Source organism: Coenobita brevimanus, chromosome 68 (genome assembly GCF_032717465.1).
Source record: "Coenobita brevimanus isolate Jiangsu-jjx chromosome 68, ASM3271746v2, whole genome shotgun sequence".
Lineage (NCBI taxonomy): Eukaryota > Metazoa > Arthropoda > Malacostraca > Decapoda > Coenobitidae > Coenobita > Coenobita brevimanus.
The window spans coordinates 32,299,864-32,316,806 of record NC_137021.1 but is presented as its reverse complement, the minus strand read 5'-3'; the positions used below and the strand labels follow the sequence as shown (position 1 = coordinate 32,316,806).

At 42.7% G+C, this 16,943-nt stretch overlaps 2 protein-coding genes across 2 annotated transcripts in view; both read left to right on the top strand.

Moving 5' to 3' along the window:
* Positions 1-295: 295 nt before the first annotated feature.
* On the top strand, positions 296-943 carry LOC145405881 (uncharacterized). Its single transcript, XM_080277138.1, has one exon. The coding sequence runs from the start codon at positions 296-298 to the stop codon at positions 941-943; it is 648 nt and encodes a 215-aa protein (XP_080133264.1).
* Positions 944-1,688: 745 nt separating this feature from the next.
* Positions 1,689-16,943, top strand: part of LOC145405880 (putative neural-cadherin 2) — a 167,812-nt gene continuing 152,557 nt past the window's right edge. Inside the window, exon 1 of the mRNA XM_080277137.1 lies at positions 1,689-1,764. Coding sequence (XP_080133263.1) covers positions 1,689-1,764 — 76 coding nt within the window. The remainder of the gene's footprint in view (positions 1,765-16,943) is intronic.

Below are 16,943 nucleotides of genomic sequence, written 5' to 3'. Positions count from 1 at the left end.
GGTGTTGAACTTCATTATTTAGAATAATAAGACAACTAGGATTTCAGTATAAGAAGGTGCAAAGTGGAAGGAAAATTTTCATGGAAAGGAAGGATATTGTGGCAGCCAGAAAAGAATACCTTCGAGAAATGAACAAAAACAGAGCAAGTTCCCATCCCCGTCCGGTGTCTGTGTTGAGCGTTGTTGGACTGATCCAGACGGAACAGCTGGCCCTAAACTTAAGACGGGGAGAGGTGCCAGATTATTCATAGTTCATGCTGGTGGCCACCAAGGCTTCATACCTGGAGCTCTTTTGATGTTCCGGTCCAAGAATGGATCAAAGGGGGACTACCATGATGCTATGGACCATGAACGGTTCAAGATCTGGCTTCAAGAACAATTACTTCCCAATATCAATGAAGGATCACTAATAGTTGTAGATAATGCACCATACCACTCAAAAATCACCCGTAAAGTGCCAACAACCAGCAGCAGAAAAGATGAACTACTACAGTGGTTAGCTTCAAACAACATCTCCCATGATCCCTCGGCTACTAAAGTACAGTTACTTCAGATCTGTAAAAAACACAAGTCAAAGCAAGAATACGAAATTGATCAGATAGCAGTTAGTCACGGACATAGAGTACTCAGGCTACCCCCCTACCACTGCATGCTGAACCCCATTGAACTAATTTGGGCACAGGTGAAAACTGAAGTGAAGCTGAAAAACTCTAATGGTAACCAGTGCCTGAAGAGAATTGAGCAAATAGCCTACGAGGCAATCAACAACATAACATCTGAACATTGGCGGAAATGCATCGACCACACACCAAAAATTGAGGCTGAATTCAGGGCCAAGGACATTACACAAGATCATTATGTTGAAAATTTTGTAATTAATGTGGCGTCTGACGAAAGTTGTGTGGACGATCCAAGTGAAGAGGAAAGTGAAATGGAGACCTAAATATACAACCCTACCTTAGATATGCTTAGCTTTTCTTAATTATGATTTGTGTGAACACACACACACACACACACACACACACACACACACACACACACACACACACACACACACAATCTCACTGGGGTCAATACATGCTGTTCTTAATAAACACACATTTTCAGTACCTTCAAAGGTAACAGTAGCTTTACAGATCTACATTATTTTGTTTGTATTCATAGTCAGATTCAGTAATTTTTTTTCTTACAGTAATACGTTTGGTGTTTATTTTCCTTAGCCATTTGATAAGAGAGTATCATGAGAGAGAGAGAGAGAGAGAGAGAGAGAGAGAGAGAGAGACCCGGAAAGTAATGGATTACATTATTGCAGAATGAACCAAGTATTTGTTAACGACGGAATAAAGGAAAGATAAAAGCAAACCCCATGAGAAAATAATAACTTGTACCATGCCGCTACAATTAAACCGCGTAAAGTGTGAACGAAATTAATCATAGTGAAATGACAATATAAACAAATAGATCATAATTATCATTAGGCTTCTGTCCTTAACTGTTGTCCGTATGCGTCCAGTGCGCCTTAGTTTTGTTATCAGTGTCGTTCAGGTTTATCTCTAATAAATTAAAAAGGACATATTTATCACTAAAGATATCATTGCATTAATCTGTAGCCGTATAATTCTGTATCTTACAAATAAATGAGGAGGTTGGTAGGAATACAAATTCAATTTGGCGCACGTTCATATACGATGGAGATTGACCAATCACCGCCCGAGGACACGGCCCAGTGTTACCAATTCCGCCTCTCATCAGCTGGCAAAATCAGTGCGTCAGACTCCGTGGAACCGAGTTTTTTTATAGTCTTTCCCCTAAGTACTGCCTGCAGAATATCATAGCTTATTTTAAACAAGTTAGGATACATATCACGAAAGTGTGTGTGTGTGTGTGTGTGTGTGTGTGTGTGTGTGTCACCATCCACTCAATATTCCTGCCTCGTTTATATTATCTCTTCATTATGTCATTCATTCCCACTAGTTATACTGTAGCTCCTCTGAGTTTATTTACATCGCTACAGTTTTCATCACCCCATTCTTTCCTGTTACATCTTTGGAGTGGGAAACTTGTTCAATGTTTCTCCTCACTGATATATTATGTGTATTAAAGGTCCGTGTGACCTTTTTAGATCTCTTTAATCATTTCAGCAAGAAGACGTTTACATTATTATTCTTATCTCCACAGTGACTTTAAAAACTTTACGAAAACAATTTGAACTGGAATGGCTAGTCTAATAAATCACTTTCCTGCAAAAGGTCCTGCCCGAGAAGAATTCAGCTGTCTAAGGGTAGCAACGCTGTAAGAGAAAAAGCACTCTATATTCTATTCACGTCAAGTTGACCTAAAAATGCCATATCATTGTCATGAACGCTGAGTTGTAACACAAAGTAACACTGGAGTGTGATGCTAGTCTCGAAGGGGTGCCATGGAGAGCATGCAGGGCTGTAGAACTGCCTCTTTTTGCCACAGAGTTGCAGGAAGTCAGATACAAGAGGAGAATAATCTGAGCCAAATTGAATGAATCAACGATGATAATATAAAATTACTGATATACTGATTATAATTCTTTTACAAGCAGCCTCCTGCATCCGCTTCAGTTGGAGAGGCTTACCAATATTATAAGAAAACGTGACACAGGATTTCAGTATGGCGAAATCTTTTTGTTTCATTCTCGCAGTCCACATGCGATTTTACTCAGCTTTGGCACGATCTCTGTTATATATAGAGAGAGATAGATAGATAGATAGATAGACAGATAGATAGATGGATAGATATAAAATTCTTTCAAAATGAGAGGTCTTTCCTAAGTTGTTACATCCCTTCAATCCGATAACCTGCTTTCATATCTGTTTTCTCAATTTTATTCAAGTTAGGAAGGGATCTGCAGTAGCGAGGATGGTAACTGCGGGTATGACCCGTATTCTCGTCGGTTAATGTAGTTCCCTACCACAACTTCCGTATCGATTTATTTTTTACATCGCCAGTTAATATACATTTATTCTTTTTAAATGCTGAGTATGATGATACTAGAAGGATATATATGTATATATAACACAGAAGTGGACAGTGAGGTCTAATAAGCCATATAAATAGCTTAGAAAGAGGTGTAGAGAGCTTCCTTAACCGACGAGAACACAGGCCTGTTTGACACCTTTAATTAAAGAAGTCTCTCCTAAGCTGAACAAAATCATCTGAATAATAGAATAAAATGAAAAATACAGCATGAAAATGAAGGTGTTAAAATCCTCTGGAGGGAACAAAACGTTAACGTTGTGACAGGGTAGAACTAAAACACAACTACTCATCTAAACAAAAATATGCTTATGCCAACAAAACTTTAAGCAATTTTCAAAAATATATGTACGATTTAATATTCTTCACAGCCATGTTTTGTCTGATGTTCTTGTGCACCAGGGCCCCTATTCAAAAACGTTCCTAGGAAAGTCCTAAGAACTGCTCTCAGCTGGGACCGTGTCTTGGGAATCGATTCATAAACACTACCTAGGACGTACATGGCAATTCCTACCCAGGAATTTTCCCAAGTCCCAGACTTAGGAAAAGTGTTAACTGTAGCAATATTTTTTTTCGAAAATGCAGTTTTTGGCCAAGATAGAGAGATATATTATTTAGTAAAATACTCTAAGTCACAAAATGACTATAGAAATAATGTAGGTGGATTTCTTGATGAATGTAAGTATCTATTTTCCAGTTACATTTTCTTTTTTCTGTGGACGCTAGGCTATCGTGTATTGTAAACATACAGACGGCGCGGGAGCATTCAACCTCCAAGAAGAATGCACCCCGGTGGAACCTCTCGGTTTTCAAACATTCTTTTAAGTCCACTTTCATTGAGTATCCTAGCATCATGCACTGACCCTGGCCACTTGGCCAAACAGTTAACAATTCTGTACTTGGCATCAAAAACAACTTGTACATTAATGCTATGATACCGCTTTCTATTCACATATTCTTCTTCAAACTCTTTAGGGGCTATTATTCTCACATGTGTCCCATCAATTGCTCCAACCACCCCGGGGAAGCCAGCAATCTCCATAAATTCGATTTTTTTCCTTTGTAGTTCTTGGGGGTCTGTGGGGAACTTCAAGAATCTACACATTATTTCACGTCTGTAGAACGCATTTAATGTCTGTGAGATAAATCTGCTGACTGTAGGCTGTGAGGGTCCCAAATCATCACTGCTGCATAGTTGCATTTTACCTGTGGCCAAATATCTCAACAAAATGATCACTTTCATCTCCGGGGTAAGTGCCTGGTTCCTCTCAGATGGACTTTGCAGGACATCTCTTACCAAGTCAGTAACAAAAATAATTCCTGCACGATCCAAACGGTATCTGCTTATCAGTTCTGCATCACTTAATTCATTCAACACGTCCCTACGTGGGCGAAAAGTTCTCTGCTGACGCCTCGGAGCTTGTTGTTGTTCAGCCATTTTCAGGTCCTAGGAATATTCCTAAGTCGTAAGTCACCTCCCTGGCTACACCTAAAATCTCCGTGTCTTAGGACCAGTCCTAGGACGTGGGAGCGTTTATAAACAAGTCCTGCGACTTGGGATCAGTTCCTACGACTTGCGACTAGTTCCTAGGTCCCAGGACCTTTTATGCATACGGGCCCAGGGCTCTTGTCATTTTATGCACCTGCTGTCCTTCTTCCTCAGAGAGAGAGAGAGAGAGAGAGGAGAAACCTTACACAAACACATTCTCAAATACCTTCCCTCAGAGAATAATAATCCATTGTTGTATCAATTGATCTCTTTGTGTGTTCTTTCAGCAGTTACGTCCGCATCACCATGATCATCATCTTTGTCTTCATCGCTCTCATCATCATCTGCATTATAAACATCATTATCATCAGCATCGAGTTCATTGTCATCATCGTCATTTGTAGCGTCATCGTCATCACTGTTAAATTTATAATCATCTTTATCATCGTCATCTGTATAGTCATCGTCATCATCGTCGTTATATTATATCATTATCGTCATCTTCATCGCCATAGTCATATCATCATAAATGATACATTGCATTATCTCTCCCGTTTCTTCTTACTCATATTAATGTGTAAGGACTTTATACAAGAGATTCCTGGGTTCTGATCTAGAGTTTCCACCTGTAAGAAAAATATTAATCGCTGCATACATTTTTATCACCGGTCTTTGGCAAAGCGAGGCGATATAGTATTTGTCGGCGTGTGTGTGTGTGTGTGTGTGTGTGTGTGTTGGCAAAATAGACTGAACAGCTGTGGACGAATTTTCATCATACCTTCAGGAAATAGCAACTACAGTATGTGGATGTGCAGAAGTCTATTACTTTTGGTAAAGATTTGATTAATGATGAAGCGTGCCAGATACCGTATATTTTTTTATATGGATTGGCGTTTGTGAAACACGGTGACTGAATTCCATTGTTTTGTCAGTTTTCTTCACATTTGCTGTGTGTATGTTGCTTGTACCTTGACCAACAGCATAATTTGGCGGGTGATTAGCATTCGGCCCCCGAGTGCTTTTGTTTTATTTTAAACATAAGACATACGAGTAATACTACTTTTTCATGATATTATTTTGTTAACCAAAAACTCTGCAGTCTCTTGATATTCTTTGTTGGGTCACTTTTTTTTTTTTTTTTCATATGCGCGATTTGTTTGATCTGTCCGTATTATATATATATATATATATATATATATATATATATATATATATATATATGCAGCCTCAGTGGTAATATATATATATATATATATATATATATATATATATATATATATATATATGAAGCCTCAGTGGTAAAGTGTGCGTTTTCGTACACTGAAGAACAAGGGTTCGTGCCCTGCCAGGATAAAAAACTTTGGGATCGTCCTTCTCCCCACGCACTGCATTGGCGGACATCAGTGGTGCTGTGGTTGAACCAGTGTCACATACTATAAAATATGCTTGCACCCAGTCGGCTTGCGTGGGCAGATTACACTTGATGCACAGACTACACACACATCCAAAGCCACTCCAACACTGCAGTGCATTTACAAGCACTTCTCACCCTACATACAATCACTATCAGAGAGCCTAAGCCACTTGGTAGAGATACATTGGCTGTATCATCCCCGCTTCGGTTGGGATAGACTGGTCCCGCAGTGGACACTCAAACGGCTGATGATATATATATATATATATATATATATATATATATATATATATATATATACAGTATATATATATATATATCCCACCCTATATATATATATATCCCACCCTAGGGCATATATATATATATATATATATATGTCACGAATTTGCGCGAGCATATTTGTAGGTTCGTGACATTTTGTTTCAGTGTGAAAACCGCGAATTCTAGAGAAATTCCAACTGCGTATCACTCAGTTCAACTGTCCTAGCATTCAATCGATTGGGACGGTTTTCAGAACATTTTTTCACTGTTTCATAAGAGATCATCTTTTTATGCGACATTAGCGCCTTCGCTGAATGATTTATTGTGAGCGTATATCGCTCACTTTCTTTCCGTTGACCGTTGAAGGAAACAAGGCCAGCCCTCGCCCTCTTTCATAATTCAAAGTTAATTAGGCTTTGATCGTCGTGAGAGCAGGTTCGTGTGCCCAGCGTGGACCAGCGCCGCAGCTGTACAGCGAGTTCCTGAAATCTCCACCTAGAAGGTGAATCGGCGAAGAGGTTTAGCGTATAGCAGGGTCTGTCCTACGTACCTGCGCCCAGTCATTCCTCATAGCCCCCTCTACTGACCAGTATTTCTTTTCGTTTTTCCTAGGTTTAAGTTTAGCTTTTGAGTGAGGAAGTGAGTGTATTCTCCTTGTTATTTTGAACTCACTTTGAGACTCACGTAATGTAAATTTATTTCATTGTAATTAATAAATTTACAGATCCTTTTCTTTGAGCTTAATGTAGTTAAACTCGTGTTTTATTTCTCCACGTTTAGCTTATTTTAGTTGCCGCTCCTAGTTTGCACAACGCTTTGTATTATTCATAACTGGTACTTAGGCCAGTCCTTTTGTATTAAGCTTAAATCCTTGTGCCAGCCAGGAGTTAATGCACTGGCAAGAACCTGTTTATCATTAACAGCATTAGTTATTGATTGTCAGGGGTGGAGCCACTTTCTCTGAAGGCTAAAAGTACTAACAAACAGCACGCATGAGTAATTAGTCTCTGCTGTGCACTGTTGAGAAAGTTTATAAATTCTCATCCTTAGAGAATCGGCGAAGTAAGCCGGCATAAAGTAAAACTTACTGCTTGATTTCACAAGTCAATTCATTGTCTCCATTTTTATGCAACATATAATTATTTTATTAATTCTAAAAATTCATCCCCCCTTGACAAAATATATATTCATCCAAACCTTTAATTCATTTTCATTCACAATTCCACATCCCCCCGTGACATCTGGCGACCTCATTCCAGGATATTAACTCCTAGCTCTAAAGTTATTAACGAGATAATGCTCACTCACTCATACGTAGGTATTTATCATTAAAGTTTATAGGCACTATCTTACTGATCATTATTGATTCATTTCTATTAATTTTACATAATAGTTTTCACAGTCAGTTGTTTCTTTTAATTTTCTTTCTTTACCAGTTTAACTAGATAAAACTGGTCGCCACTAACCTGTGCTCTTTACTCTTGATTATTGGTATTTCTCTGCAAAATAGCAGTCAGTATTTAGTCTTTAGTTCACTCAGACTGAGTTAGCATCATGACTACTAATGTCTATGTACAGGAAGCTAAAGATATGGGGCTTAGGGACCCCACAAAAGTCAAAGAATATGTACTCTCTCGGTTTAATTACGAGCAACGAGAGAATGATGCTCGTGAGGAGCGTCAAATTCAGCGTGAGAAACGCGAGAGAGAACGCGAACACGAGCGAAACAACGTGAACACGAGCAAAAATAACGCGAACTCGAGTTAGAACAACGAGAAAAGAGAACGTGAATACGAGCGAGAACAATGAGAAAACGAACGTGCTGAGCGTGAGGCACGTGAAAAACATGAACTTGAGACGTTGAAGCTCAAACTAGACTCCTTGGCTTCAAACACATCTGGTGGAGCTGGCCCATGCTCCACGAGCGCTCTCCCTGCACATGTTCTGGCGACCCCACACATCAAGCTTCCTCCATACAAGGAAGGCGAGCGAATCGAGCCATTCATAGCTTGTTTCGAAGACATGGCTCAGCTGTACCAGCTGGATGAGGCAGCTTAGCAGCTCCAGTTTCTTAGCTTGTTTGAGGGCCCTGCTCTCGATATTCTCCACAGAATTCGTGGAGACAATCTTACATATGAGATGATGAAGGCTGCACTTGTCAAAGCGTACGGTCTCACAGTTGACGACGTCAAGAGTCAGTTTATGAGGGCACATTTACAAGAAAAAGAGACTGCCGTTCAGTTCCTTGATCGGCTTACTGCTTACTTAAATGAGTGGATGGAGAAAGATGGAACTCCTTCTTTTGCACAAGGGGATAATTGACCTTATGCTGCGCACGCAGCTAGAAAAGTTGTGGCCTGCTGAGCTTATGGCTCAGCTTAAGATCTGCCAGGTAAGGGATGCCAGCCAAATGGTCGAGAAGGCTGATGCCTTCTTCACTGCATACGGGTACCAAACTCGTAAGCAACACACCTGGAACAGGAAAGCTGACAAATCTGGGAAATCGTCTCACACTGAACCCCAGCAACAAGGCCATTCTCAGAATAATGGCCAAGGTCCAAACAAACCGCAGAAGGACCAGGGGCAAAATACGCAGCAACCTGAGTGGAAGCGGTACAACAAGTACCCTAACCAGCAGCAGTATCAGTCACGCAATCAACAATCAGGACAATCCTTCTCAGCACGAGCCCCAGTATATCGGAGGCAGGAGGCTAATGCAGCCTTCATTCCTCAACAGCAGCACGGTGGTGTCGTCCCTAGCAGTACGAATACTTCCCCACAGTTCACTAGTCCCCCAGTGACAGTGAACCCTCCACCACAGGTGGTCAACTCTCCATCTCCCCAGACAGTGAGTACAAGCCCTCAGGTATCTAATTCTCAGGGCACCATGTTTGAAGCATCATTTATTCAGCAGCCTCATCAGTGGCTGGCTGCTTCCTCCACAGGCGCTCCCACGGGTGACAGTGCCTTCCTTATTCAGCCAGGGTTTGTGGAAGGCATTCCTGTGAAGGTCCTGAGAGACAATGGTTCCTCAGGTTGCTCTGTCAGGCAGAGTCTAGTTCGGCCTGAGGAGCACACAGGTCGACAGATCCAAGCTTAGCTTATTGATGGATCAGTGAGATTGTTCCCTGAGGCACGTATCCAGGTGGCATCTCCATTTTACACTGGTATGACAGTCGCAGTTGTCATGCCAGAACCTTTGTTTGACCTTATCATAGGCAATATTCCAGGTGCCAAGCATAGTTGCACTGAAGATGACCCTACTCAGACTTCGGCTCCAGTAACATGAGCCATGGCTGAGGCTCCGAACTGTAACACCCCAGTGACCATTACATCGCCGCAAGATCTGATGTGTATTCAAGTTGTTGTACAAGAACAACATTCTGACCCGACACTTGCTGCCATGCGGAAGAAACAAAAGGGTAGAGTGATTAAGTATTCACAGGGAGGTCGAGCCAAGTTCCCTCATAAACAAGGACAGCTCTACCGTGAGTCATGAACACCCGAGGGCGAAGTTCGACTGCAGTTTGTCGTTCCCATGAAGTATCACCAAGCTGTGTTAGAATGGGGTCATTGCTCAGCCTCAGGAGGTCACATGGGCAAAAGGAAAACCCAGGGCTGTATCCGTGCTGACTTTTTCTGGCCAGGGATGGGACGAGAAATAGATAGCTTTGTGCATTCCTGCAATATGTGTCAACGTACCACTAATCAGGGACATGTCGTTCCTGTGCCGTTTGAATTCACACCCATAATCTCAGAGTCAGTTGAGAGACAGGGCAGTGGTGAAGTGGGTGCAGACCTGACATCTCGCCCGTCGGCCCCACAGGACACATCATGTCCAGGGCCTGTACATACATATGTAACGTAGGTTAAGGGGAACGTTCGAGACCCGTAGGGACAAGCCGAGGCTGTGTATGAATTACCTTGTGGAACGTCTCGAGCTGTGGGCCTCTTTCAGGATTCCCGGAGAATGCACATTTCCACATGAGTGTTCACACCCACGTTGGGTGTTAAAATATGACCTGCTCAAGATTGCGTAGGGATTCTCAGCTTGCCAATGTTAATCATAAGTGTAGAGTAGGGTTTAAACAGTGAACTGGGTTCTAGCGAATTGCAGCGTTTGATGTCCTGCACAGGTGCCCAGTCTTTTCGCTCAGTTTGACCACATTTCCTGGTTAATAATAATGTAGGTTTAGGGTTTAACCAGTAAACCGGGCCCCTTTTGCTTAGCGAATTGCAGTGTTTGATGTCCTGCACAGATGCCCAGTCTTTTCGCTCAGCTCCCCATCCTGGGACCACGTTTCCTGGTTAATAATGTATCCATTAATAGAATAATAGTGTACTTTTAGTAACATAAGTACTGATTTTTTTTTTTTTTTATGTGTCTGATTTCTGGGCGTAGGCTTCACAGCCTGCTCTCAAGGCCCAGTAGTCCTCCTACATACCATACACCTCTCTACATGTCACTACTTCGGCGCTAACACCCACCGTCCATATTGAATACATGCTAGGGCTGTCTCATACAGGACTGCTGTAATGGTATTAGCGGGGTACTTTTATGACATGTCGGCGGGTTATCTGGTAGATCAGGAAAGTCTGCTTTTATGAAATTCAAATCCTTAAACTGTTCCCTGCCCCAGCCGGGATTCGAACCTGGGTCCATCAGGACTGCAGGCCGTCTGTCTACCGATTCAGCCACCGCCTCCCCCTTGCTAGGCAGAGAGAGAGAAATGTCACTTTTGATGCTCCACCTTGATTCCTTTCGCAGGTGCAGCTGGCGGTTGGACATTGTCGTGCAGATCAGCTGATCGTCATCGCATGCTGCCGCCTCTTCTCTTCTGCCTCGTTGTCTTTATTTACTATTGATTTGTATCACAATTTTACATGTAGGCACAGTTACACCACAACTGTCACACCTACACCATGTATTACATACACCATGCTACATAACAATTAGTTGTTAATGTAAATGTAGCAAACTTTTCGCTCAGTTTGACCTGAGTGCAGGATTTTTCACAGTTGTCACAGAGTTTTTTCCCCATGCTTGCTTCTATTAACATAAATACGAGTTTTTTTACCCTCATGGGTGACTGTGATTTTCTCCTGTAGCAGGGTAGTACACACACCACAGTGTGAATCTTATGTGACAGGATTTATCTGTATGTACATCAGTTTTTTTTTTTTCTGAAGAAAAAAAAATTAATTTTGATGGTGAGTAATGTCATGAATTTGCACAAGCGTATTTGTAGGTTAGTGACATTTTGTTTCAGTGTGAAAACCGCGAAGTCTAGTGGAATTTTCACTGCATATCACTCAGTTCAACCGTCCTAGCATTCACTCGATTGGGACGGTTTTAAGAAAATTTTTTCACTGTTTCATAAGTGATCATCCTTGCGCGTGACATTAGCGCCTTCGCTGAGTGATTTATTGTGAGCATATATCGCTCACTTTCTTTCCGTTGACCGTTGAAGCAAACACGGCCAGCCCTCGCTCTCTTTCATAATTCAAAGTTAGTCAGGCTTTGATCGTCGTGAGAGCAGGTTTCTGTGCCCAGCGTGGAGCAGCGCCGCCGTTGTACAGCGAGTTCCTGAAATCTCCACCTAGACGGTGAATCGGCAAAGGAGTTTAGCGTATTGCAGCGTCTGTCCTACGTACCGGTACCCAGTCATTCTGCTTAGCCCCCTCTACTGACCAGTATTTCTTTTCGTTTTTCCTAGGTTTAAGTTTACCTTTTGAGTGAGCAAGTAAGTGTATTCTTCTTGTTATTTTGAATTCACTTTGAGACTCATGTAACATAAATTTATTTCATTGTAATTAATAAATTTACAGATCCTTTTCATTGAGCTTAATGTAGTTAAACTTGTGTTTTATTTCTCCACATTTAGCTTATTTTAGTTGCCACTCCTAGTTTGCACAACGGTTTGTATTATTCATAACTGGTACTTAGGCCAGTCCTTTTGTATTAAGCTTAAATCCGTTGTGCCAGCCAGGAGTTAACCCGAGGCATCCCATCGATGTATGGGTATGTCGCAACATTTTGTCACAGCTAGTTCAGTCAACATACTGGTACGTTGTGCAATTGCAAGGTTCATAATTTGCACAATTTTCAATTTTTGTGCGTGATTTTTTGAATGTATACACGGGACACCTTCCTTTATTCCTCTGCAAGATACCAGGCAGGGACAATGCCTTACACCGCATACCCTTCCCCCCCTGCACGCCATTGTCTCGGCAATTCACCTGTTACCAGTGACCTCGCCAATAAAGACATTCAGGGCCAGAGTGATTCCCCAATCGATGACAATGTGGAGGATAAAGTTTACATAGCATTAGAGGAAGAAACAGTCAGAACTGATGATCAGGTAATGTCGCCAAAAGAGGTCAGATATGTTGTTGGGTTAGTGAGTGAAACAATGCTTATAATGCTTATATTACTGCTTGAAAACCAATATACTCTTGTACTACATATAAATTCGTACCAAATAAATAAACAAATACCGTTTATGAGTGGTCTGGAATAGTTACCCTCCCATATCTCGTTTTCTTTGGAGCCAGCCTGGTAGAAAACTCAGTAAGGTGAGGAGGTGCTGCTACCTGTATCGAGTATTTTAAATCTCAGGTGAGCGATTTCTCTATGAATTTTCGATGTTTCTCACCAAAAGCGGAGGTTTGAGCCAAAATTGTTTTTTTCCAAAATAGCTCGGGATTGGGGGGTGTCGAAGGTGCGAAATAGCTCGGGACATGACGGGTTAATGCAACGGCAAGAACCTGTTTATCATTAATAGCATTAGTTATTGATTGTCAGGGGTGGAGCCACTTTCTCTAGAGGCTAACAGTACTAACAAACAGCATGCGTAATTAGTCTCTACTGTGTACTGTTGAGAAAGTTTATAAATTCTCATCCTTATAGAACCGGCGAAGTAAGCCGGCATAAAGTAAAACTTACTGCTTGATTTCACAAGTCAATTCATTGTCTCCATTTTTATGCAACATATAATTATTTTATTAATTCTAAAAATTCATCCCCCCTTGACAAAATATATATTCATCCAAACCTTTAATTCATTTTCATTCACAATTCCACATCCCCCCGTGACATCTGGCGACCTCATTCCAGGATATTAACTCCTAGCTCTAAAGTTATTAACGAGATAATGCTCACTCACTCATACGTAGGTATTTATCATTAAAGTTTATAGGCACTATCTTACTGATCATTATTGATTCATTTCTATTAATTTTACATAATAGTTTTCACAGTCAGTTGTTTCTTTTAATTTTCTTTCTTTACCAGTTTAACTAGATAAAACTGGTCGCCACTAACCTGTGCTCTTTACTCTTGATTATTGGTATTTCTCTGCAAAATAGCAGTCAGTATTTAGTCTTTAGTTCACTCAGACTGAGTTAGCATCATGACTACTAATGTCTATGTACAGGAAGCTAAAGATATGGGGCTTAGGGACCCCACAAAAGTCAAAGAATATGTACTCTCTCGGTTTAATTACGAGCAACGAGAGAATGATGCTCGTGAGGAGCGTCAAATTCAGCGTGAGAAACGCGAGAGAGAACGCGAACACGAGCGAAAACAACGTGAACACGAGCAAAAATAACGCGAACTCGAGTTAGAACAACGAGAAAAGAGAACGTGAATACGAGCGAGAACAATGAGAAAACGAACGTGCTGAGCGTGAGGCACGTGAAAAACATGAACTTGAGACGTTGAAGCTCAAACTAGACTCCTTGGCTTCAAACACATCTGGTGGAGCTGGCCCATGCTCCACGAGCGCTCTCCCTGCACATGTTCTGGCGACCCCACACATCAAGCTTCCTCCATACAAGGAAGGCGAGCGAATCGAGCCATTCATAGCTTGTTTCGAAGACATGGCTCAGCTGTACCAGCTGGATGAGGCAGCTTAGCAGCTCCAGTTTCTTAGCTTGTTTGAGGGCCCTGCTCTCGATATTCTCCACAGAATTCGTGGAGACAATCTTACATATGAGATGATGAAGGCTGCACTTGTCAAAGCGTACGGTCTCACAGTTGACGACGTCAAGAGTCAGTTTATGAGGGCACATTTACAAGAAAAAGAGACTGCCGTTCAGTTCCTTGATCGGCTTACTGCTTACTTAAATGAGTGGATGGAGAAAGATGGAACTCCTTCTTTTGCACAAGGGGATAATTGACCTTATGCTGCGCACGCAGCTAGAAAAGTTGTGGCCTGCTGAGCTTATGGCTCAGCTTAAGATCTGCCAGGTAAGGGATGCCAGCCAAATGGTCGAGAAGGCTGATGCCTTCTTCACTGCATACGGGTACCAAACTCGTAAGCAACACACCTGGAACAGGAAAGCTGACAAATCTGGGAAATCGTCTCACACTGAACCCCAGCAACAAGGCCATTCTCAGAATAATGGCCAAGGTCCAAACAAACCGCAGAAGGACCAGGGGCAAAATACGCAGCAACCTGAGTGGAAGCGGTACAACAAGTACCCTAACCAGCAGCAGTATCAGTCACGCAATCAACAATCAGGACAATCCTTCTCAGCACGAGCCCCAGTATATCGGAGGCAGGAGGCTAATGCAGCCTTCATTCCTCAACAGCAGCACGGTGGTGTCGTCCCTAGCAGTACGAATACTTCCCCACAGTTCACTAGTCCCCCAGTGACAGTGAACCCTCCACCACAGGTGGTCAACTCTCCATCTCCCCAGACAGTGAGTACAAGCCCTCAGGTATCTAATTCTCAGGGCACCATGTTTGAAGCATCATTTATTCAGCAGCCTCATCAGTGGCTGGCTGCTTCCTCCACAGGCGCTCCCACGGGTGACAGTGCCTTCCTTATTCAGCCAGGGTTTGTGGAAGGCATTCCTGTGAAGGTCCTGAGAGACAATGGTTCCTCAGGTTGCTCTGTCAGGCAGAGTCTAGTTCGGCCTGAGGAGCACACAGGTCGACAGATCCAAGCTTAGCTTATTGATGGATCAGTGAGATTGTTCCCTGAGGCACGTATCCAGGTGGCATCTCCATTTTACACTGGTATGACAGTCGCAGTTGTCATGCCAGAACCTTTGTTTGACCTTATCATAGGCAATATTCCAGGTGCCAAGCATAGTTGCACTGAAGATGACCCTACTCAGACTTCGGCTCCAGTAACATGAGCCATGGCTGAGGCTCCGAACTGTAACACCCCAGTGACCATTACATCGCCGCAAGATCTGATGTGTATTCAAGTTGTTGTACAAGAACAACATTCTGACCCGACACTTGCTGCCATGCGGAAGAAACAAAAGGGTAGAGTGATTAAGTATTCACAGGGAGGTCGAGCCAAGTTCCCTCATAAACAAGGACAGCTCTACCGTGAGTCATGAACACCCGAGGGCGAAGTTCGACTGCAGTTTGTCGTTCCCATGAAGTATCACCAAGCTGTGTTAGAATGGGGTCATTGCTCAGCCTCAGGAGGTCACATGGGCAAAAGGAAAACCCAGGGCTGTATCCGTGCTGACTTTTTCTGGCCAGGGATGGGACGAGAAATAGATAGCTTTGTGCATTCCTGCAATATGTGTCAACGTACCACTAATCAGGGACATGTCGTTCCTGTGCCGTTTGAATCCACACCCATAATCTCAGAGTCAGTTGAGAGACAGGGCAGTGGTGAAGTGGGTGCAGACCTGACATCTCGCCCGTCGGCCCCACAGGACACATCATGTCCAGGGCCTGTACATACATATGTAACGTAGGTTAAGGGGAACGTTCGAGACCCGTAGGGACAATCCGAGGCTGTGTATGAATTACCTTGTGGAACGTCTCGAGCTGTGGGCCTCTTTCAGGATTCCCGGAGAATGCACATTTCCACATGAGTGTTCACACCCACGTTGGGTGTTAAAATATGACCTGCTCAAGATTGCGTAGGGATTCTCAGCTTGCCAATGTTAATCATAAGTGTAGAGTAGGGTTTAAACAGTGAACTGGGTTCTAGCGAATTGCAGCGTTTGATGTCCTGCACAGGTGCCCAGTCTTTTCGCTCAGTTTGACCACATTTCCTGGTTAATAATAATGTAGGTTTAGGGTTTAACCAGTAAACCGGGCCCCTTTTGCTTAGCGAATTGCAGTGTTTGATGTCCTGCACAGATGCCCAGTCTTTTCGCTCAGCTCCCCATCCTGGGACCACGTTTCCTGGTTAATAATGTATCCATTAATAGAATAATAGTGTACTTTTAGTAACATAAGTACTGATTTTTTTTTTTTTTTATGTGTCTGATTTCTGGGCGTAGGCTTCACAGCCTGCTCTCAAGGCCCAGTAGTCCTCCTACATACCATACACCTCTCTACATGTCACTACTTCGGCGCTAACACCCACCGTCCATATTGAATACATGCTAGGGCTGTCTCATACAGGACTGCTGTAATGGTATTAGCGGGGGTACTTTTATGACATGTCGGCGGGTTATCTGGTAGATCAGGAAAGTCTGCTTTTATGAAATTCAAATCCTTAAACTGTTCCCTGCCCCAGCCGGGATTCGAACCTGGGTCCATCAGGACTGCAGGCCGTCTGTCTACCGATTCAGCCACCGCCTCCCCCTTGCTAGGCAGAGAGAGAGAAATGTCACTTTTGATGCTCCACCTTGATTCCTTTCGCAGGTGCAGCTGGCGGTTGGGCATTGTCGTGCAGATCAGCTGATCGTCATCGCATGCTGCCGCCTCTTCTCTTCTGCCTCGTTGTCTTTATTTACTATTGATTTGTATCACAATTTTACATGTAGGCACAGTTACACCACAACTG

Excerpts from the sequence above, each read along its gene's own strand:
- LOC145405881 (XM_080277138.1), top strand. The coding sequence starts at position 296 with ATGTTCCGGTCCAAGAATGGATCAAAGGGGGACTACCATGATGCTATG.